The 23,569-nt window shown below is 45.4% G+C and overlaps 3 protein-coding genes across 30 annotated transcripts in view; 2 read left to right on the forward strand and 1 right to left on the reverse strand.

The window, feature by feature from the left end:
* Window positions 1-23,569, reverse strand: part of LOC119134286 (WD repeat containing planar cell polarity effector) — a 51,047-nt gene that overhangs the window by 27,022 nt on the left and 456 nt on the right. For 4 of the 26 annotated variants that reach the window (XR_005100298.1, XR_005100299.1, XM_037270829.1 and 1 more), the window contains exons 1-7: window positions 11,084-11,394; window positions 10,808-10,869; window positions 10,148-10,360; window positions 9,977-10,069; window positions 4,644-4,709; window positions 3,092-3,176; window positions 1,364-1,408 (exon numbers count right to left, since the gene is read on the reverse strand). Coding sequence is in view for 24 of the 26 variants with exons in the window: in XM_037270829.1 (XP_037126724.1) it covers window positions 1,364-1,408; window positions 3,092-3,152 (106 nt within the window). In the remaining 2 variants the exon portion in view is untranslated. Of the gene's footprint in view, window positions 1-1,363; window positions 1,409-3,091; window positions 3,177-4,643; window positions 4,710-8,625; window positions 8,836-9,976; window positions 10,070-10,147; window positions 10,361-10,807; window positions 10,870-10,959; window positions 11,051-11,083; window positions 11,395-11,423; window positions 11,548-12,119; window positions 12,182-23,569 lie in introns of those variants that run through there. The other 22 variants (XM_037270812.1, XM_037270811.1, XM_037270809.1 and 19 more) reach the window with 22 other exon arrangements.
* Window positions 11,517-14,546, forward strand: mdh1ab (malate dehydrogenase 1Ab, NAD (soluble)). The gene is made up of 9 exons (XM_037270835.1): window positions 11,517-11,639; window positions 12,152-12,250; window positions 12,376-12,472; window positions 12,834-13,009; window positions 13,077-13,199; window positions 13,297-13,473; window positions 13,568-13,681; window positions 13,800-13,889; window positions 14,073-14,546. The coding sequence occupies exons 1-9, from the start codon at window positions 11,637-11,639 to the stop codon at window positions 14,193-14,195; spliced, it is 1,002 nt and encodes a 333-aa protein (XP_037126730.1). The 5' UTR covers window positions 11,517-11,636; the 3' UTR covers window positions 14,196-14,546.
* Window positions 14,926-23,489, forward strand: ugp2b (UDP-glucose pyrophosphorylase 2b). Of its 3 annotated transcripts, none has more exons than XM_037270832.1 (10): window positions 14,926-15,059; window positions 17,711-17,838; window positions 18,382-18,489; window positions 19,863-20,048; window positions 21,457-21,590; window positions 21,809-22,106; window positions 22,221-22,418; window positions 22,478-22,720; window positions 22,785-22,889; window positions 22,974-23,489. In XM_037270832.1, the coding sequence occupies exons 2-10, from the start codon at window positions 17,740-17,742 to the stop codon at window positions 23,079-23,081; spliced, it is 1,479 nt and encodes a 492-aa protein (XP_037126727.1). In that variant the 5' UTR covers window positions 14,926-15,059; window positions 17,711-17,739; the 3' UTR covers window positions 23,082-23,489. The 3 variants fall into 3 exon arrangements, with proteins under 3 accessions (XP_037126727.1, XP_037126726.1, XP_037126725.1); XM_037270831.1 differs by lacking the exon at window positions 14,926-15,059 and adding an exon at window positions 15,323-15,488; XM_037270830.1 differs by lacking the exon at window positions 14,926-15,059 and adding an exon at window positions 15,901-16,227.

Genomic DNA, 23,569 nt, shown 5'->3' on the forward strand with positions numbered 1-23,569 from the left:
GCTGAAAATGCCTGAAAATGGCTGTTTCGAATCAAGATAGAAAACCTTTTCTAAGTTCTACTAAGTTTTTCACTGGGTCAAGTTGCGGACTCATTAAACAATTTTTTTTCCCACCACAATACACCAGCTTGCAAAAATGTCTGAGTTTTCCTGCCCTGTGAGGCCCTCAAAAAGGTGATTCCGATTCATTCGTTCATTACCAACAATGCAGCTTAAACACCAACATAAATCTGGGGGGGGGGCAGTTTTGGCAAAGCGCACCGCCCGAAAGCGGCGCCTCTCGCCCGGGTCGCAGCCAGCAAGACGGTGGTGGGCTGTCCAGTTGGAACACCTCCTGGATAAGTAGTATTAATCAGATAAGGAGGTGGGGTGGGTAGAGGGGGAGGCAGGCAGGCCCAGACACAGGCACCTGCTCAAGGCAAGGGCTTGACGAGTGTAGGGGGTGGGCTGCCGGGTTATTTGGCTGCAGGGGACCCCCGAGGCGCTCCAATGAGCCTGGGCCTCCCTCTAGTGGGCGTGAGGCGCTTGACTGTCCAATCCACAAAAACAGCTCTGGACAGCAATAATGGCCAGTGTTGGATGAAAAAATGACTTTAAACATCCTTTCATGGGACAGCAATACAGCATTTAGAAACAAATCTGAAAGGTGGCTCTAATGATTAGGTGCGATTTTGTTTAACGACAGGTAAGTGGGTTAGGTGTCATCTGAATTTGGCATTAGCGAAACATCCAAGAACCTGAAATATTTTACTGCACTCAACGGCTATCGTTACAATCCCATGTGGAAATGTCGCAATACGTTTGGATGCTGACTCTTCTTCCTCCTCCTCCTCCTCCCTGCACTGTGATATCAAGCCACACTTTCATAATCCTCCAAATGAAAGGATTTGGAGGCAGAGCATCGTTCCTCCACTGAAGATTGGAAGCGGCTATTCAAACGAGAGAAAGAAAGCAAACACACATCGCTATTGAAAAGGAAACTAAAAATAAAACATGGAGATGGCGAGGAAGGGAGGAAGCCCAAATCTGCTTCGGCCTGAGGCAATACAAGGCCGGAGGGCCTATTGCTATGAGATCTAGGACAAAGTCAACAGTTTAGCTCTCCTATCGCTTTGTGGTAGGACCCCGGGTCAACAGCGCCAACGCCAGGCCGGGCTTCATCATAATAACAACGATCGGTGCACGTTTTCGTATGTAAATCCCACATACTAACACAGCCTCGATGTGTACAAAAATGATCAAAGATGACCCCCACCCCAAAAAAAAAAAAAGCATATAAGTCTTGTGTGTGTTGACATCTTACGTGCACACAAATACAACTTATCTGAAACGCAAACACAGAGGCAATATAAACACTATTTACCTGGCTCTGCTTTATCGTGGTACTGATACGTGCCAATATCCGTGTCTGCGGGGCGAGAGAGAGAGAGGGAGGGAGAGAGAGAGAGAGAGATGAGTATTGTGCTGTCGGGGTAGAAAGAAAAAAAAAATCACACAAGACAAATCAGCAATTTTTGCACCGTGGGATAAACAATCGCTATCAGCCACTGGCCTGTCCCGTCTGCCAGCGCCGTGCTTTAGATAAGACCACTGGAGGGAGGTGAGAGGAGGAGGGGTGGAGAATTGAGGGGGTCCAAGCCAGAATGGAAACGGTTCGATGAGGGGGGGGGGGGGTTAATAAAGACAAGTGTGCCCATTTTGGCCCATCTGAGAGACTCAAACTGACACGTAGACATTAAAAATAGACACACACACACAAAAACACGTGAGCTGAAAAACACACACATATAAACCGGACAAATTGCTGAGGTGTGCATTTTTCTGACGTTATTCCGGCAGGCCCCAAAAGTCGCACGACGCATCATATTTTTATCACGCCGCCACTTTTGCTGCTGAGGTCATCCTAATAAAACAGGACACAAACGCACAGGTCACCTTGTGGACTTTAATTTCTCGCACAAAGCCAAAAATATTTCGTCAATCTACAAATATTCCGATTCACTTTTCTGCTACTTAGTGTGAAACTTTTTCTTATTAAATTTAATGTATCGGCATTGTGAGCACAGGCGCGTGTTAAAAATCTACACAGCGTTTGTTTTTTGTTTGTTAAGGCGGACGTTGACAGGAAGGTGCGTCACGACTCAGCGAGCAGGCTTCTTTGCTGAGATTCATCCCGGCACGTTTTTGTAAGATAGAAGGTTTAACCAAAAAAAAAAAAAAAAAAAACACACCAAACAAATATGGCAGTGTAAGACAGGATACACACGGAACACAGTTACATTCACACATCGTCATACATGAAGGGGGGGGGGTGACACTATCTTCCGCTAGAGTCCAGCAGACTGTGAAGGACGGAATGGAAGGGACGGAAAACAAGAAAACGTTGAAGCGGAGCGTTGGGAGGAGATGGACAGATATGTGGTGAGCGTGGAAATGGACAAAAATGTCAAGCGAGAGGTCGCTATCGTATGTTTATTGTGCGCTTACGAGAAAGGTAAACTATCAATGTGGACTTAATGTGTTTTCACTCAATGTCATATGTAATAGTGCTCAAAGGTTTAATAGTGGCGCAAACCATTATTTTACTATCTGAATAAAAATATTTGGACTGATATTCACAATGGTGGAGCTAGGATTTTCTTTTTTTTTTTAATTTCAGACATTTGGTGTGCATGTTAAAGCCCTCACGAAAAGGTCATATCTGACCAAATTAAAGAACGTTTTGACAATGGTATGTCTTAAAAATGCCTACGTGTGTGTGTGTGTGTGTGTGTGTGTGTGTGTGTGTGTGTGTGTGTGTGTGTGTGTGTGTGTACGTGTGGTCTTCACAACAAGCGCTTTTTCCCCTCCTTGTCAAAATCCCTGCGGTCACGCCAAACAATTAAAACCGTCATCGACGAACAATCGAGCGCTGTAAAAGCAACACGAGGAACTTCAAGTGACGACAAAGAAGGCAACAACGAGCAGCGCCGACCCGGGTGTTGACTGAAAACGCCTCTCTGTTCACGTCCGATGGAGAGCAAACAAAGTGAGCGTTGACAGGCCGCGGCAGAGTCAGGCGCCGAGCGGAGCAGAGAATCGGCGAGTGTACCTTGGACTTGGAGGGAGCTCTTGGTGGACCACAAGTGCAGCTCAGCCAGGCAGAATGCCATCTGACGGACAGGTGTGAGCTGACTCTGCTCAGAACGAAAACAACGGAAAAAAGGACACAGAAGATGGGGAAGGGTCAAACATGCTTGCAGACACCAAAACTTTTTTTTTTTTTTGGTGGAGTTCATAGCGGCAGAAAAAAAGTGCCCTGCGGCTATTGTTGTGGTGTTTTCACACGCGCACGTGTGGAATGCTGTTCGCTTTGTTTGAGCTGTCATTCCTCAAGTGCGCGTCCGTCACTGCACGCCGGTGATGCGTGAACGATTGGGGCGTGGGTTTTGACCACCTCCCGACGTCAGCCCGAGTTCACGAGTCGAAGTCGGCTTGTCTCTCATTTTCATCCCGTTTTGTTTCCATTCTGGAACTACGTTGAGCGTGAGACTTTTGTTGTAGTACCAACACTGACCTGTGAGAGGCAGCGTGGTGCCACAGAGCATCCTGACCGCCGGAAAATAGAACGGCCGTGATTACCGTTTTTCCAAGCAACAGAATTGGATTCGCTGAACTTATCGGAATGCGTGTAGAGTTGTATGTTCGAATCTTGTGGGTGCGAAATTTTGCGGTGTAAAAAAAAACCCATATTTGGCACGTGAGAAAAAACACAGAGTCAAAGGCAAGGCAGCGTTGGCTTCTCTTTCTGATTTCCTCTCTGTGGAGTCGCTCTTATCTGCCGCACATACTCCTCCTGTTTCGGCGGCAGGAGTGTGTGGAATATCTCATTTTGCTGCCCAAACCCCTCAAACTACAAGTCCCAACAACAATACGGCCAGATAACATGAGGTACCGTGGAAACACTGCGGCTAGCATGGCGCGGCGGAACGACTTTAGCAACATAAGAGGATTCTTCTCTCTTTCTCCTAAATGGCTTCTTTTTTTTTTTTTTAGAGGGCATCAGCCATTTTCTTGGGGGGGGGGGGGGGGGGACTACTGTCAGATAGCTTTCGTTTAGTTATTGCACGTCTGGTAGAGTCAAAGAAAAGTTTGATACCTGTTCAACCTTTGCAGAGCTCTGTGGGGGTGTGCAGGTAGAGTATAGGTGAGGGGAGGGGGGGGGGAGTGCATTTGTCTTTACATTGTCAAGAAGCTGCTTTCACATCAAAGGAGGGTTGGGGGAGTAATTTGGGGGCTCTTCTTTCAAAGAAAATCGGACCTTGTCTGGTGTCTGCGTCTTCTGTGCTCTGTATTGACGTTGCGCCTCTGGGTGGTCGCATGTTTGTCAATGCGTGCGTCACAGAGTAAATGTTTGCGATCTCGAGGGGGTTCATAAAATACAACATTATGAATGTACATGTTTGAAGTCAGGATGGGAACTTGGGAAGCGGCATGCTCAAAGGCAGCAATGAGTTTCTTAAAGGTGAAGAAGAAGAAAAAAAAATACAATGCCAAGAGGTTATCTGGCTTTTAAGCAGCGGAAATTAAGACAAGAGATGCGTCAGATAAGCGAAATGGGGTTTTGTGGAATGAATAATTTGCAAAGGTGATGTGGCGATTACCTCGAGGTCTGCACTCAGGCTTTCACGGCGTACACGTGGAGCTGCAGGCGGCGTAAGTGGAAGGCCCTGGAACGAAAGAAACGCTTTGACATCTTAAGAATTCTTTCTCATTCTCTCTTGTCATGTGTGACCAAAACGAGACTGCGGTTGCCGCTAAAAAAAAAAAAAAACAAACGTGACTGACATATACGCTGCGGCAAAGCGGCGCCAGGGAGCGGGCCTAGAGTCTTTCAGTCTCGCGGGATCCCATTCAGAATAGAAATGATGGACAGGTAGAACAAAATGGGGCAAAGGTAATACGGCTCGGGCGAGGTGACAGCTACATTCGTGTGTGTTTTACACGACACGTCAATCGGCGGCAGAGGGAAACTGCCCTGACGTGGCCTCTGGGCAAGTCGAAAGCGGGAGTATGAGGAGTGTACGTACGGGAAGAGGTTACTCGCTGAAAGTTGCATTCCAGGTTCAAGGGGCATGCAGAGGTGAAGAGTTCAGATGTCAAAAGTGAGCTTTCGTCTCTTATGGGTTGGCCAAATTGTTTTGTTTATTAGGTCAGAAGGTTGCATAAATGGACAAGTCGCCTTCGGCTTGTTGAAAATGTGACAATTGTGTCAATCGTACACAGATCTTGCCCGCAAAAAAAGTTTATGAATTAATATGTATTTGACTGATTGATTTTCTAATGAACTAAGTGTGATTTATGATTACTGTCATTTTTTATACTTCATTTCCCAATTGGGATAAACACAATTGGACAACACAAGAAAAATAAGACCTGTTAAAATTATTAACAATGTCCATCAATAGAGTCAAATAAAATATATAAATTTTGAAAAAAAATAATATAAGTATATTACATGCTAAGATAGTTACTGAAGTTAAAAAAAAAAGTCCTTCCATGTCCTTTTTCTTCTGTATGTGCATTTAGCATTTATTGCCATATTGTAACATTTAGTCAAAATAAAAAATAAAAATTATTACACATATATATTACAAAAATGAAGAAAAATACAATAAGATTGTCATGATCCATTTTAAACAAATGGAGAAAAATGTATTATTTTCTCGTCATACACTAAGTATTTGAATATTTTGTGATTTTTCTCATGAGGTTTTTAAAATTTTATCTGAAATTCAAACAGAAAATACTGTTCTTTGGGGATTTTTAAAAAAAATAAAACATTTCTGCAATATTGATGTTTTACGCTAACCTTCTACCTACAATTGACCTTTTCTTTGCTCTCTGCTGCTGTAATGTGTTTCCCTGCCAATAAAGGGATTATCTCACGAATTTGACTAATTCACCCAAAAGCAGGACTCAAAGTGCAAAGTCCAAACACCTTTAAACATGATCTTGTGGCCCGAGTGAGCAAAGAAAAGCGGAGGAGGGAGGAGGATGCCGCGGAGATGAGAGGCCTTTCTAAGCACAAGTGTAAACGTCATTAGAGGAGCTAATGGAGGGAGGAAGGTGGGAAAAAAGGGAAACTCACTCCAGCAGAGGTATTTACCCAACGCCTGGAGCAGAAAGGCAAACAGCCTCAGTAATGAGTGAGAAAGAAAAAAAAGGTGTGTTGATAATGATGGAGCGGAAGCAAAAGTGAGGACGACATCCCGCTTGATGATGCCTTCGACGTATTTCGAACCATCCAAATCTTTCTAAACATTTACACGCTGGGGCAGTAACGCTTGTCGCTCCCTCCTGTTCCGCTAATGGGCCTAATCCCGCCGAGCGTTTGGCTAAAAGCTCCCGTGTATCTGCCCCTGCGGCGACGCGCAAGGGCATGAAAGGCAATACTATTTCCACGGCAGCTGCACAATTGCCGGGCCGGCCGGCTTCAAAGGGAACTCGGGCCAAGATGGGCCTCAGCTACCCTGTCGCCGTCGAGGTGACACGTGTCACGCTGAGCTTTTGTTTACGCTGTTGTTTTTTTTCTGCTCCTAAAGCCGGTTGCTGTCCCGCCGTTCGTCCCTCACCTGATGACCGCGAACTCCACCGTGCCGTTGAGGCCCCATCGAGTCACATTCAGAATATAGTACCGGAACACATACCGGATCTTAATGCAGTCAACTTTCCAACCTGTCAAAAGCTTGTCGACGTCCTTTCAAAGTTGCCGTCGGGCTCACGGAGTGGCCGCCGACCCCGGCAGAAAGGAAAGGTCACGCCGAACGTCCCCTAGACTTCTTAACGGTCTTATTCAGCCGTCACGCGTTCACACACGGGTTGTCTGTCACCTCCCAGACGAGGCCGTGACACCTCGGACACACCTCGGCGGGCTTTCTGTCTCGCTCCACCTGTGACAGGTTGATACGACGGCGAGTCGATGGCACTCAGAGCAAAAGGGCTGGCGTCCACGACCTCTGAGATGGATTCCGGTGTCGCTATCGCCCTCTCAAACCTCCGACTGAGGCATTTTGCCATCTACAAGTAAATAATCTTTTCCCCTACCTTGTCTACTCCCAGCAGTGACCTGGCAGATGTCAATCATACTTAGCTAAAGTGCATCAAGTACCAAAAACAAACAACAAACATTCTGGATCTAAAATGGCATCTGGGTCTCCTCTAATTTAAACAACTGACTTTTTCCTTAGCAGATCGTCCAAATGATTATCAAACTTTGACCTCATTCTTCGCCCACTTCAACTGATGCAGGCAAAAAAAAATAATCTTGCAAATTAGTGTGACCCAACTGTCTAGTTTAACTGCTTTGTTGTTGTTTTTTTCGATCTGGAAATCACCCAAAACGGTCAACTTCCCGTTCACTTTTGGACACGGGGCCTTGTTAAATGCCCATCATAATCCACCTTTTTTTCCCAAACAGTCAAATCTGCCAAATAGAGTCACAAAATGGCTTCGTCAGACATTTAACTCAAATTCATATGTAAGCTAATATTCAGTGTTAGTAATCGACGCTAACAAAACGGTTAACTCATTCCTGACCAATAAACAAACGGAAACACAAACAAAACCGACACTCCACTCATCCCTCCTCGCACAAATGATAGGTCCAAGAGTGAATTCTGTACTTCTACACGGCACAAAAGCAGAGCTGTGCCTCTATTCGTGGGTCAAGTCTTGTCTTGTCAGACGAGGTATCCTCTTCCCGTCGGAGTTGACGGCAAGGAGCAGCAGAGGGGCCGCCGCCGGGCCTCGGAGTTAACCACACTCTGACCCCCCTTTGACGTCAGGAGAGCATAGGTTGGCTTTTCGCATTTTGACGATTAATCCCGAGCTGTGCCCGACACTGTTAACAGGGCAACAGTTCGAGTTAAAACGCAGGAAGTTGGGAAAAGCAGCAGGCGGGAATAAGAAGTGATCGCTTGACTGACCTATTCACGTTCCTGCTCATTTGACACCGTCTGGGCCATTGTTACGCTCGTGTACTGACAGAATGTACAGTACATCACAAAGATCATGCCAGTCATCATTAGTCTCAAGTTTTGAACGCTGATATTGCGTTTCTCTCAATTGTGCGGCTGCTGTGATTGACAAAAGCTGACAAACAATTGCTATCGAAACAAACCTGTTTTCCGGCCTTCTGTTAAATCGAGACACTGGGCCCAAATGTCTTGGATATATAATGAATAAAACCATTCATCTTAATACTAATTTTCGAAGTTCACTTTTCACTGTCCCCCCAATAGTTTGGTCCATTTAGTTGACCGTTTAGCCCTCACGTGTCCCAACTTTCAATCCAAAACTGGCACTTGTTTCCCTTCACACACCCATACATACGCTTAAGGTCGTCTGGGCGGGCCCACATCCCAAACGGCCCTTCTGTTGTCACGGCAACAAGCAGCTATCCTGGCTAACATCTGCCGCGCGACCCCGGGCCGCTCGAAACGGGCCTTAATCCCCGCACGGAGCCGTGTTGTGGGGGAAAACATTCTTTCCTTTCTTTGGGGGCAAGGGAGGGGAGGGGGGGGGGAGAGAAAAAGAGAGCGAGAGAGAGAGAAGACAAACAGGACCAGCCATGTTGCTGGTAACCTGCAGGCGAGCGGATCATGCAGTGCTGTCTGTTGCATGGCCCCTATATCACCCCTGCAGCCTCCTTCTCCTCCACCCCCAAATGCAACATTATGGCTGTGCAGAAGGGTGTGACAGCCAGCTTTCGGCACCGAGTTGCCATCGGCGGTCCAGTTGGATGGATTTGGGATCTGGGGTTAATGAAAGGTCTGACGAGCTGGCCTTGGTCGGCTAAAATGACATCACTTTGATTAGCGTCGATTAACACAAAAAATGTGGAATTTGTTGCTGTTGTGCGTAGAAATTGGCATACAAGACAACATGTTACTAGACTACAAGTGAGAATTTTGTTGCAAGTTCCAGGAGTCTAATAGTTAGCCAAGTAATGTTACTAGTGCAGCAGAGGGCTTTACTTGTCGAAATTAATTGAGTACTAGAAGGCCAAAATGTCACTAGTCGTGGTCTTAGACGTGACTAACAAAATGAAGCGCAAGGACCTTAATCTGCATATCAAATAAATGTTCAAACGTGAAGACGGTAAAGTCAGCATGCAGCAGGTTGGCGCCCCCTAGTGGCTACCAAAAAAGCGCTGAAAAACAAACCAAACAATTTCGACCCAAAGTATCTCTGTGAGGTCTAAAATTACAAGTTGACATATCAAAAACAAGTCAAGCCAGGGTAATATTCTGATAAGCATCGCCTTCGGGGAGAAGATGCGCAGTGGAGAAATAAGGACACCGCTCTGTCAATCAGTCCATCGGCGGCTATGAAATATGCATTTGTCTTAATATGGAGTTTGATTCCATCAAAAGCCATTTCACGGACCATTTGCTTATGCAAACGTCTCTGGGAGACAGACAGCGAGAGAGAGGGAGTGCGGTCGAGGCTCACTTGGAAGAAACACACTTAGGAATTTTAATTGAATAGTTCTGCATCAATGCCAAGAACTTACTCGGTGTGTTTGCTGAGGCCTGGGTTCTCTCCGATTGTCAACACTGTCGCTCTTTTCCCTCCCACATATACACAAGAGACACGACTTGAAATCTGCTCAGGTTTCATCAAAAGACAGTAAGAGGGACTCGTTGAGACCTTTGCACGCGGCCGAGAAAACCCACTTTGGATCAGCAACTTTCAAAACATGACTTATCATTTTGGACCTGACTTTAGGCGAGAGGCCGGGTGATTCTTGGACTAGTTGCCAGCCAATCATAAATCCATAAAAACATTTAAGGTCCTGTTAAGTGAATTCAGAGGTGTGTATATTTTTTGGTTACATTCTGGATTTTAATTTTGTACTTCATTTTTAAATATCTATTTTTAATTGTTGGATTTAAAGCACATTGAGTTACCGATGTATGAAACGCCTCCTTACTCTGTGTGGAGTGGCGACCAATCTTCTGGGATCACAGGTCTTCAATGCTCATCGACAATGTTAGTAGTGTTGACTGTGGTCTTGCACTGACACCTAGTGGAATACAAACATGAGACTGGAGGCCCATTCGTAACACCAGAGCAATTGTGCAACAGAGCACAAAAATCTCACATAGTCGACATGACAGAAATGTCGAGACTCGCGACGCTACACAGGCGGGGATGTGGCAACTTCAATCTGGTCACGTTTGCAGGAACACAGAGAGACCATAGTCTACCGGAGCAGATAAAAAGCTGATTTGGGGTGTCCTCCTGGTTATACAGTATCTGCCCTCAACCCCCTTCCACAGCTGTCGACGTGACGGGGGTCTCGCTCAGGTGCACCCTTCAGGCCCAAGTGGAGGAGCAGAATAGGATAGCGATAAAGAAAAGAAAAAGGGGTAAGAGGAGGGAGGTGAAAGGACAAAGGAGGCAAAGCGAGCAATGTTCCAGAATCCTCAGCTGGCTGAACTTTTCCCAATGTCACTTCTGAGTGGCTCCAAGGGACAGAAGATACACCACGATTATTTTTACAGAGAAAAAAAACAGGAGCACCAGGCCAGTGTGGCAAACGGGTACCAGATCATATCACGCTGGATGACACTTTGAAGAAGGGATATTTAAACACAAAAGTTGGACCTGCACATTTAGACAGATATTAAATATGTCCACTATGTTTAAAATGTGTTTACAGTGTGTGGGAGGGGTCAAAGTAATACATTTAGTGATTTTGCCATCATTTGACACAACATGGAACAAAGAATTTGAAGTAAATTGATAAGACCATGCTCACCTGGAAGGTCCTCTCTAAAAGCCAAAATCAAGAGACCTTTGCTGACAACGACAATGAAACCACTGCAAATAGAGACACAATAATAAATATTGAATTAATTGCATGTCCAAGATAGTCACTGAATGAAAAGATAAAGTAGAGTAATGCAACACTGATTTGGGGGTTAAACTGTAATGCACTGGTGTTTATCTATTTGTGACGAGAGACGTTAAGTTACGTTAGACAAGAAGAACACCACAACACAATTGAAGTTGATAAACTGGTTATATCACTTACAATGCGGTTACATCTTCTTTTACGTGTCTCGCGACTGTCCGTCCAACTTCATTCCAAACTTTCATCATGTCATTTAAGCAACCCGCTTTACCAGTTAACATGTTCATTTAAACTGTGTGGACGTCGAACGTCCCACTGTAGCCAACAAGACACGACTGTTAAGTTTTTATTTTTCTATAAATTAGTAGCTCCCACGTTGCTAAATGCTAACTACCGCAGCGCCATTGGCGTCACCAGGCAACAGCTGTGGTAACAGGCTAACTAGCGAGACTGACTGAATCAGCAACAGCAGCCGGTGGGCTTCAAAGTGGATCTTAACACACGTTAATAAGTATCTTACATTCGCTAGTTGTAGAAAACTAGTTCATTTGTAGTTCCATTTTCTCAAAAACCTACCGATACAATGATACGACTACACTTCCCGGGGTTCAGTCCCGAGCGCCCCAACTCTCGCGATAATGCCGCGAGAGTTTTTTTGTATTGTTTTGTTTTTTTCCCCCCAGCGAATGACCTCCCTCCCCAGTGAGCAGTTGAAAGTGAAGCGATCGACATCATGGTAAGTGCACGCAACTAACACCGATTCGATCTTATTCATCTGCCAACAGTGTGTTTTGACAGCTTGCGATAGAATTTATGATTTAAAAAAAAAAACTGATTTCAAGCTTTACACGTATGACATTTCTATTATGTAACACCGGTCGACCTGTACCCTGAATGACAGACCGCCATGCTAAATGGAGTTTTGGTATTAAGTTTCCATGTCATTTTAACCCCTGTTGTCAAGTTGATTTTTCTTTCTTTCTTTTATATAATGTTTTTAAGGTAAAGATAACAGTCTGTTTGTTGTTGCCTAGTTTTTTTTCCTTTTATATGTATGTAGGAGAAATCTCAGAGTCTATATTTGAAGTAACCTAGTTAAGTTAATCCTGCGTGTAAACGGGAATGTCGACAACACCCTATGGAAGTGTGCCACGTAATGCCTGCCTAACTGCCCCACCTACATACCCTTGTGTGTGAAATCAATCCTTGTTCTAACGTTTCTGTTCTCTTCCACGTTACCCTTCACAGTCTGAGCCAATTCGAGTTCTGGTGACTGGTGCTGCAGGGCAGATTGCTTATTCGTTGTTGTTCAGCGTTGCTAAAGGTGATGTCTTTGGTAAAGATCAGGTAAAGGAGCTCTTGTATTCCCTCATAATCTTCATATTGAAATGAGTTGGCGTCGAGACAGAGACACTATTTGCTACGTGGCTTGATGTTAATTTTGCATTTGTTTCCTCGGTCCTTCGTGCCAGCCAATCACACTGCTCCTCCTGGATATTCCGCCCATGATGCCCGTCCTGGAAGGCGTTGTCATGGAATTGCAGGACTGCGCCCTTCCTCTTCTGAGAGGTAAACATTTAACTAGTTTGGACCGGGAATTAGCAATGAAAACAAAAATGGCAAATTGGTGAGTTTTTCAATAACAGAGCCCCCCCCTCCCCCAGGGTTTGTATTAGTTCAAGTAAGCAACCTTTTCAGAAATGAACTATCTTCCATTCGCAAGGCAACACTGAGCCCTCTCCATTGTGGAATTTTCCCTATTCAAACTGTGCTTCCCTGTGTTTCATGCAGACATGGGGTTGGGGTGACGGTCTGTGAGAGGCCCTCCGTGAATAATACACTGACCAAAACGGGACCTCTGTAGCCAAACACTGTCGTTCCGTATCGACACACATCTGTTGATTCACGCAGAGATTCTCCTCCCCCGCAGAAATCGTAGCCACCGACAAGGTCGAAGTGGCCTTCAAGGACTTGGATGCCGCCATCTTGGTGGGCTCAATGCCCAGGAGGGAGGGCATGGAGAGGAAGGACCTGCTCAAAGCCAATGTGGCCATTTTCGAGACCCAGGGGGCGGCCTTGAACAAGTACTCCAAGAAGACCGTCAAGGTAGTAAGCGCCAGGAGTCTTTGCACATCGTTGACACACGAAGAGGAACTGATTGGGATACTTTCAGGTTCTGGTGGTCGGAAACCCAGCCAACACTAACTGTCTGGTTGCAATGAAGTCTGCCCCCTCCATTCCCAAGGAGAACTTTTCGTGCCTCACCCGCCTCGACCATAACAGGGCTCGCTCTCAGGTGTGTCTCTGCGGGGATTCTACTTCCTGCTACCGTTTTGATACATTTCCGACTTCCCACGTAAGGAACGTGCTCGATGTGTGTGCCTGCGCCGCAGGTTGCGCTGTGCTGCAGCGTCCCCGCCACCCACGTCAAGAACGTGATCATCTGGGGCAACCACTCGTCCACGCAGTATCCAGACGTGCACCACTGCACGGTCAACGTGTCCGGCAGCGAAGTGGCCTGCTTTGACGCCGTCAAGAACGAGGCCTGGCTCAAAGGAGACTTCATCACTGTGTGTAAACATCGTAGTGATTTTTTTGAGATGATTTTTTTTTATGACCTTGCAGTTAGTCCAAACCGAAACTGTCTTTCTGGTGTTGCCGCAGACGGTGCAGCAGAGAGGCGCCGCTGTCATCAAGGCCAGGAAGCTGTCCAGCGCCATGTCTGCAGCCAAGGCCATCTGCGACCACATGAGGGACATCTGGTTCGGCACACCCGAAGTGAATTTTGCTCATATTTATTCTCTGGGGGGGGGATGTACTGACATATAACCCACACGATGAAAATTAGGAGTTACTATTCTAAACAGGTTTGTTCTTTTTTTTTTTTTTTATCCAGGGTGAGTTCATCTCCATGGGTGTGTACTCCGCAGGCAACACCTACAACGTCCCAAATGACCTCATGTACTCCTTCCCTGTCCAGATCAAGGTTAGCATGCCTTACATTCTGGAACCCCCCCCCCTCCTTTAGAGTGCTCTTTTCAGTTCACAACAGTTAGTTACTTTTTTCGTATAAATTCGTTCCAACACTGGCTGCAAGTCTGGGCAGCGCGCGACTTGGAATGTTGCGGCTTAACGGAGTAATTAACATGCTCTTACTCTATCCCCTCAGAACAAGACCTGGAAAATAGTGGAGGGCTTGGCCATCAATGACTTCTCCAAGGCCAAGATGGAGGCCACGGCCAAAGAGCTAATAGACGAGAGAGACACAGCTATGGAATTCCTGGCCAAGTGACTACGTGTAGACGCCCGCCTGTGACAAAAACACTCCTTTTCAATGTCCTTGGATTCCTCGTGTGTCTGTTAAAAGATGTAGAGTGTGTTTTGTTAAGCAGACGTGTAGGTTTTAAAGGTCACAACAAGCACAAGAGCTTCACTTGGGTTTTTTTTGGGTTCTCCAACTATCTGTCTAACACTTTCTTTTATCATGAATAACTACACTCCAAGAAGCACTCCAATGTGAGCGTTAAGTCTACATAATTAGTCACCTGAAGCAAGGTCATTTCATTTTGTCGTGTCGTTGAGGGGTGTTTGAAAAAACTTGAATTAACCATTCATGCTGTCACAATAAAAGACTTGAAACATATTGCACTTGATTCATTGGGTTTACGAAATTACATTGAACACTCTTGCTGATGTCTCGATTTATGTGCAACGATGAAATGTGGCCTTCAAAGCACGAGGTCACTCAAGTCATGTTGAGGGTAGTCTTTTCAAAGATGTAATTTCTGAAATGAAATTCTACTCAAACTTGACTTGTACTGCACCAGTTGCCCATTTAAAGACCACAAGAACGTTATACAATTTCATGGTAGACTCTGCAACGTATTACAAAATATCAACTTGCAGTACCATCATGACACCAGTGAGGGGCAGAATATGTCTACTTTTCCACCAAGTGTTCGTGCAGTAGCGCAGTGGCGTAATAACGATTGACGTCACCAAACGGACTGGTGTCAGCTCCAACAAAAAAGGAATGTTTCTGCGCTGATTGTGTGCTAATAATATTTGGAAATTTCAATACAGTATAGGAATGATAAATTACAACGGCAATCGCTGAGCATCCTTAGTCACCTAGTGGGATAAGCGCTATACAAAGGTAAGCCACTATTATCATCATTTTTACTTTATTACTTAGTATTTGTCTTTTTTTTTTCTTTTTAAGCCGGAAATGCATCGCCCACCCTCATTGGGGCTTGGCGGTGACGTCATGAGAACACCGAGCTCTGATTGGCTTTGCCTCGCGCTGTCAGGTTCCAATTCGTTCCTGTTTGGAATGTCTCGAGGGCGACTCATCAAATATTTCTTCCTTTTTTAGTCACATTCCACACGCATTTTTATTTTATTTTTTTACACAGCCAGCCTGGTGTGTTGGCCTGTACACGTCACCGAGAAGAAATAAATACTTGCGCGTGCGTGTAGCGTGTGCGCGTGCGTGTGTCCTCTGCGGGGAGTTGCTCGCGGTGGTCTCTTTCTAACCGCTGGACCCGGCCGACCCTATCCATCACCGGCATCCTGCGGCCAAACGGTAATACTAACGGTTTTGTAGACAATGTCTCTTTTGGTAAGCACGTAACTACCTGGCTATCTTAACCCATTAGGGGGTTTCTCCCTTTTCCTCATTTCTTTCTTTCGCCACAGTGGTTCCTCTTCCCCGTGGTGCGTTCATTGCACCTCCGTTTTACGGATATGTCCTGTGTGCGCATCGCCTCCGTGCTGCGTTCACACTTGTGCGTTTCTAAAGTTCCGTTACCTACGATCGGAGGATGGGAGTGTTCTTCCTGGTGGATTAATAATTGACATAGATGCACGTGTTCGGTGATGTCAAAAACAAAGGCGAGGAGAAATCGTCGCAGTCATGTGGTCGTAAAATCCCAAGGAGGGGAGTTGGCTTTGAAGGGGAGGAGAAGGAAGGAGGAAAACCCTTGGTTGAGGTCAGTAGTCACACTGTCACAGCCAGGACTTGTGACGTCGGGCTGGAAAGGAGGAGGAAAGGGATAAACCGACGTTTTGTGAGATTACATTTCATTTGGCGACTGACCAGGAAGATAAGTGCGAGTGTGCCTAAAAACTTTGATGGGATGGTCCGATGATCTGTAAGCGCCGCTGGTGATTGGACGCTCACTCTAGTCAGCACTCAGCCCAGGAAACTTTCCTGCTCCGTGGGATGACACTTTGGGATTAACTGGCAATTATTATTATTAGGGTTTATTCGTTTTAGAAGTCTTATTTCCCGACTGATTTGAACATGGCCCTTTTTGTTGAAGGTAAGAAGTCGCATGCATATACTCTTTCTACTTCAAATATGTAAACTAGACTTATTTTGTGGATTCAATTATTGTGTTGACCTTTTTGACCATCCCCAATTGAAGAAAAAAAATCCATTTACACTATGCAGGATGTTTAGTTTAGTTATCAAACAATTCCAGTGGTCACGTGAGGGATGTCGCAATGTGGTGTAATAAACATACTTTAATTTGTAAATTGCTAAATGAATGACTATATTCCATATTTAATAATAGATAATAAATTCAAGACCAAAACCCAGAGAAGAAACAAATTGCCACACTTCCCCAAAAGAATTCTAGTTAGCCACTTTCACACAGGTATCCTGCCAAATTGCAGCACAGAATTTAAGTCTGTGCTTTGAATCAAAGCTAAAAAAGTCAGTGTCTCATTTCCCAACCTCTCGCTCCACAGCCGGATATCACGACATCCTACTTGTCACTCTTACCCTGCTAACGTTTTTTCTTCTTTCCACTTTTTGTCAGAATCTGCTTCTGTAAGCGAAAAAGCGACACAGCTTGAAACAATACACTCGTAAAAAAACAAAAAAAAAACAGCTACCAACTCCTCCTTTCTTTAAAAGTGATATTATCATGTCTTGTCGTTTTCCACGACTCCACAGTCATGTTAGATCCAAGTCTTGGATCAGCAAGCAGCTGCTGTAGCTTGGAATTGGGCCACAAAGTTTCTGTGCTGCCAAAGGAGATTCGGAGCGGGATATTGAGGAGACATGGTGACGATTGCTATCATCCACAACAGGATGCTTCACATCCCTGTCCTGGCATTTCACAATCCTGTTCCGTGACTAGTACTCGATGGACCATTGGTAGCTTTTACAAGCTTAAGTTGCGTAACTACACTTCCTATCACGTCTCTCCGTGTTAACGTGTTCATATTGTTGAGAGCGTAATTATGACGATCTTCCTTCCAAGGATGTTCTCACGTGCATAAAATGTTTCATTATTGAGACTCATGAGTCATTCTTCCCCATAAGTGTACGCTGTCCTTCCACAACTTCAACAGAACACAAGAGTGTTTCTGCCAAAAAAGCGTTAACATCTTGTTTCCAAATGTAAGTTTTTAATTTTTTCAAACTGAATCAGACATCTGAGGTACATTTTCTCAGGAAATGATTGACTAAATACAAATCTTTTCAGGCATATTTTTCTCGTAAATGATTAATGTAGCTAATTAGCAGCTAGCCTGAACCTGAACTGCTTCATTAATGTGCTAACTTTGTGATGGGTCACTTTTAAATATATGAAAAAAATAATCTGATTTAAGTGCAAGCGACGCTGAGAGAACACCAAGTCGATATTTACATTCCAGTGTTGTTGTTTTTTCTTTTTTCTAACAGCCTTCACCTCTCTGCAATGTTAGTTTCAATGGGACACATCTGGCTCATTCAATTCCCTTTGACTGTGATCATCTGACTTTGACTCTTAAACTCTTCTGCCTATGCAGGTCTGAGAAAAGGAGTGCTCAACGGAGAGATGTCTCACTTCCAGGAAATGATGCGGCAGCAGCTGGAGACCTCCATACACAGCGAGATGGAGAAGCTATTGGACACCACGGCGGGCGCAGAGAGAGAGGTAACCTCTCCATCTTTCGTTCTCGTCGAGCATCTGCTTGCGATTTGGAGGGCGGAGGGGGTCGCCGGGAAAACACACGAGTGACACATACTGTGCTGCGGTGCCAATGAGGCTTACTTAATGGGTGTGTGTCGAGGGCGGGGCCACCCAGGGGACGACGTGTGCGAGGTTTTCGAGAAGCCTTTATGATTCCGCTCTGTTGTTCTGAATTCCAATACTCTTGAATTTGATGCACCAGCGTTCTTTAAAAAGCAATATAAATGCGTAGATGAGATGCTCCTTCTTTGGTGCACACACAGACTTTATGCGCTTAGAAACAAAGTTTGTGCTGAGCAATTAATTTTATCTTTACTCTTCAAAAGTACAGCCAATAGTAATCTTGTGTGTGTGGTCCAAAGGCCTGAAAAGGAATTTATTACCTCCAGCAAGGAGTAATTTAACTTGTCAAATTGCGCAAGAGCTCTGTATGTATGTTAGTTAACAACCCAGGCTACACTCATATCGTCCGAAAATGTACAAAAAAAGACATTTTGTGTGTTTCAGGCATGCAAGAAAGACTTTGAGGGCTTCAGGAATCTATTCCACAGATTCCTCCAGGTTAAGGGTCCATCGGTGGAATGGATCAAGATACGGCGACCGCCCGAGGACTCTGTGAGTTGACCTTCTGTGACTTATGTGCTCAAATGGGTCACAAAACACACACTGATAACGCGCAAAGCAAGCAGTCTCGAAATATTTTATGTCAGGATCGAACTTTGGAGTCCTTGTTGCTGAACACACATAATAAACAGGTTATGAAAGTCGACTTCCCTGCCAAGTGCATTTATAACTATTGGACTTTCCTGTGCGTGATAAGCAACATAATATGTAGGATGTTTATCTTTTTTAAGACAAATAAAATTAAAATAAAGATGTATAATACAATACGCTATCGAGACCGAGGTTACAATATATTGTGTTTATATACATTTTATTATTATATTTATTTATTTATATATATGAAAAATATTTATAATAAATGAAAATATTTCAGTTCAAAGCATTTGAGTGAAACCAGCCCAGATATGGACCAGCCATTCGAGTCTCTTTCAAAATTCCCAATGGCCACCCTGCTTCTGCTGTGGGCGGTCCGGTCCCCTCGGTTCCGAACTCTACACAGCTGAAGCGCTCTGTTTCTCCAAACACAAAATGATGCCAAAATCTATGAATCGCTGTCGTAATCATTCATTCATGAATCGCCCGCAGTCAAATTTGCAGCAAACTGCGAGCGTGTTAATGATTCACGCCCGACGACCCAAATTGGGGTTCACCAGCGGAACGGTAAATTGTTGATGGGAGTGCGCGGACCTTCTGTGTCGCTGCTCTTTTACAAAACGCCTTCAGTGGCTTGCCACAAACGCACACACAAAGCCTGCTCTGTCTTTCTCCGTCGCCATTCTCACACCTCCCCTTGCTTCGCCTCTCACCAGCTCTCAGCACGCCTTCTTTTCTTTCCACCATATGTGACACGAGATAAATAACAATCACAACTTTGGAGATTAGAGGGGATCAAAAAAAATGACAGTGATGCGCGTTAACGAGATCGAGGTTTAGGCCGTTAAATCGGCAAAGCCGACATTCTTGTTGATTTGTCAAACCGACTGCTAAATGCCTGTAGGCCGCGAAGTGCTCATCGGAGGAAAGGGGGGAATCCCGTCTGAACCGCACTGGTGATAATTACGCGGTTTGCTTCGTAAAACGCTTTGCTAACGCGCATTACTGCATCTAGCTGTTCAAGCGCGTGTCAGCTATAATAACATTTGAGCTTTGTTTGTATTATGGAGGCAGAGTGTTGTGTTTATAACCTCGTCCTTTTTGAGGGAGGAAGGATGTCACGCTTGCGGTTTGCCAGCAGGAAGTTTGCACACACAATTTCATTCTCACCCTTGTCCGATTTGAATGTGGCGAACGACCTCAAATGTTTCACTTTCGTGCTCAGTCAACACAAGCAGCACTCGTGACACCATTTGTTCGTGTGTGTCCAGATCCACCCGTATGATAAGATCGTGGCGCGAGGCCTTCCGCAAGGCGTCGCCGACAGCCTCAACAAGCTAGTGGTGGTCAAGCTGAACGGGGGTCTCGGTACCAGCATGGGCTGCAAGGGGCCCAAGAGTCTGATCAGCGTCCGCAACGAGAACACCTTCCTGGATCTCACCGTGCAGCAGATAGAGGTAACAATAAACTTTGGCTTAAATCACGCTTGCTAAACGCCAGAGTGTTCAAATAAACCAGCCGAGACTGTAACGGTGACTTCAGATGGGCTTGGCGGGAAGTGATGTCACGGTAACGTCAGCTCTGTCTCCGCTTGGATTGTTTGTTATGATGACGTGTCCTTGAGCGGTTCAAGTTACGCCTCGCCATTTTTGCTCTACGGCGCTGTCACGGCAGCTTGAAAAGAAGGAGAAAAAAAAAAAAAATGGAATCAGATATCTTACATCTGTGGATAAAACTAGGTATTGAATTTCCAACAAATGAATGAATCTAGTTACGAAATACTCAGGCACACTACCAGCGTCCAGAGATCCAAGAAGGATCTGTGGCTTGTACAGCAAACATTGGACGCCATGTGCTAACCATTAAATTCAATAAATCACTTGTATGTGGCACTTTTGGGCCAGATGGAAGAATCTACCTTTTTCTTTCGCTCCTGTGTACGCTCCTGTGTAATTATCTTCATATTTGGTCAGCGTATTGCATATATGCGAGTGAGTGAGGTTGTGTTTCGTAAGGGCCCTGCGGGACACCGCTGCCCCCCCCCCCCATCTACCAGTACACTGCTCTCTTGTGTCCCAATCACTGCGCCCCAGTTCTGCTTAGCTCAGCTCCGATTGCATTACCTCCAGTCCCCAAACAACCTGTTTGTAGAGAAAATAGAAACCATTCAGATACACACAAACTTTTTTGGGATCACCGCAAGCGCTTTCACTCCACCGTGGATGAGGCCTGTTTGTATCATTTTTAGTACAGTACATTTTTATGTACCGTACATTTTTCATCTGTTGTATCTCAAGGCGGCACTATACATTGCTGAGAATGCTAGTTAGCTATGACCCCCCCCCATATAGTAAATAAGTGCAGTGTTAATTTTTAATTTGTACTTAATGTCTTCTGCCTCGCTTTTGCTGAACTTTTATTCAACCGTATTGTTGGTCAGGTTGGTGTTACTTTGAAAGCTATGTTTTCTTTTAAATGCTGCTTAGCGTCAAACGTTTGAGAACTACTTGACTAAAGTCTCAAAGTGCTTGACTCGCCTCGCCTTCTTTGTCGACTTTTGAGATGTGTCAACATTACACGTCAAACTTTTAAATTGTTTGCAGTGCATATTAGCGTATGGGTGTGTTAAACATCCTGAAGTGAGAACAAGTCTCCTCCCCAAACGTGTCGTGTTTTTTATGTCCCTATGCAAATTCTACATCTGGTTAATGTTTGGCAAACCTTTTGACTTGCTTTGAAGTAAAAAAAAAAAACTCCACCCTTTTATCCGTTCCGTTTTGGACATTAAACGTGACACGAAATGAAATTGCTTAAGGATTAGTACTGTGATGATTATTCAATTGTATTTTTTGTTTTGCCCCGCAGCACCTGAATAAGACGTACAACACGGACGTGTCTCTGGTACTCATGAACTCCTTCAACACAGATGAAGACACCAAGAAGATCTTGCAGAAGTACACACATCACCGTGTCAAGATACACACCTTCAACCAGAGCAGGTGAATATAATATTTCAAATGGAATTTGGAGTTTATGAGTTTGGAAGTGATTCAAAGGCTGACATCAAAGAAACGAAGCGTCCGACCGTTTCAGCGCATCGAGCCGGAATTAATCCTGGACTGGACACGCATCCGTTGATCTCGCTTTGATCCTAACGCTCGCTCGGTTAAATCCGCTTTTGAAGTTCTCTGAGATGTTTCTGTTGCCTTCTCTTCAGGTATCCTCGCATCAACAAAGAGTCACTGCTGCCCATCCCTACCAGCCTGAACACGTCGGGTCAGAACGCAGAGGGCTGGTACCCGCCGGGCCACGGCGACATCTACGCCAGCTTCTACAACTCGGGCCTGCTGGAGCAACTGATTGCTGAGGGCAAGGAGTACATCTTTGTGTCCAACATAGACAACCTGGGCGCCACTGTGGACCTGCACATCCTCAACCACCTGGTGGGGCGACACAACGGCAAGCGATGCGAGTTTGTCATGGAGGTGACGGACAAGACGCGCGCTGACGTCAAGGTGGGTGCCGCCAGAGTTGCGTCAAATGGCCTTCAGGTGGCGCTACCGGGTCATGGAAATTGTCAGAAGCCATTTGGCAAAAAGAACATTTCTAATATCTGGTGTGACTTTCAGGGCGGTACGCTGATCGAGTACGAGGGTAAACTGCGCCTGCTGGAAATCGCTCAGGTGCCCAAAGCCCACGTGGACGAGTTCAAGTCGGTGTCTAAGTTTAAGATCTTCAACACCAACAACCTTTGGATTTCGCTGTCCGCCATCAAGAGACTGCAGGAGCAGAAGGCCATGGACATGGAGATCATCGTCAACAACAAGGTTAGATACAACAGCACACTCATTGCCTAGATGCCTGTAACAATTTCCCGCTTATACAGGCGCTGGACGGAGGTCAGAACGTAATCCAGCTGGAGACAGCGGTGGGCGCGGCCATCAAGTGCTTCGACAACGCCTTGGGAATCAACGTGCCCCGCAGCCGCTTCCTGCCCGTCAAGACCACCTCGGACCTCCTGCTGGTCATGTCCAACCTGTACAGTCTGGACGCCGGCTCGCTAACCATGAGCCCCCGCAGGGAGTTCCCCACCACGCCGCACGTCAAGCTTGGGAGCTCCTTCACTAAGGTGCCACGCCACAAATGGCAACCACAAGACAAGTTTAGTACTCAAAGTGATGTGTCACATTCAGGTCCAAGAGTACCTGACCCGCTTCGAAAGCATCCCTGACATGCTGGAGCTGGACCACCTGACCGTGTCAGGGGATGTCACCTTTGGCAAGAACGTCTCGCTCAAGGTAAAGTGCCACACCGGTTTGGGGCCTAGGTTAGGGTTCCTAAGTCAGGTCAGGGTTTCACGTCTGTGCGGTGTTTCTTGGCAGGGTACGGTGATCATCATCGCTAACCACGGGGATCGCATCGACATCCCGGCGGGATCCATGCTGGAGAACAAGATTGTGTCTGGAAATCTGCGGATCCTGGACCACTAAGACCATGCCCACTGACATGCCGACTACGCCTACACTGGTCATGTGACCACGCCCACCCGTCAGTCTTCATCCCAACCATGTGACCTGTTTTTTTTTTTTGGTTCTCAAAGAGACGCTGCCCCCTGCTAGCTGACAAAACTCACAACTTTCATGTGAATATAACTGTGTACTATACTATATGGTAGCAAAGGTTCATTAACAAGAACTGAAGTAATCTGAAATGAAGTTGAAGGCCTTAAGTACTGTTTCACAACATTGTGAATTATTATTTCAATCTTAGTGTTTTCTTTGTGTTGTTAATCATCAGGCGATGCCAAACACACACACACATAAAGAATGAGACAGAAAGCAGCAATAAGTGTTGAAGTGTGACTGAAGTCTGATTAAAGTGCAATATCATACACTGAACTATGGCTCTGTGGCTCACGTTATAAAATCTAATATATGGGTTTTTAAATAAGTGGGTATTTAGAACAACGTTTAAGTTG

Source organism: Syngnathus acus, chromosome 15 (genome assembly GCF_901709675.1).
Source record: "Syngnathus acus chromosome 15, fSynAcu1.2, whole genome shotgun sequence".
NCBI lineage: Eukaryota > Metazoa > Chordata > Actinopteri > Syngnathiformes > Syngnathidae > Syngnathus > Syngnathus acus.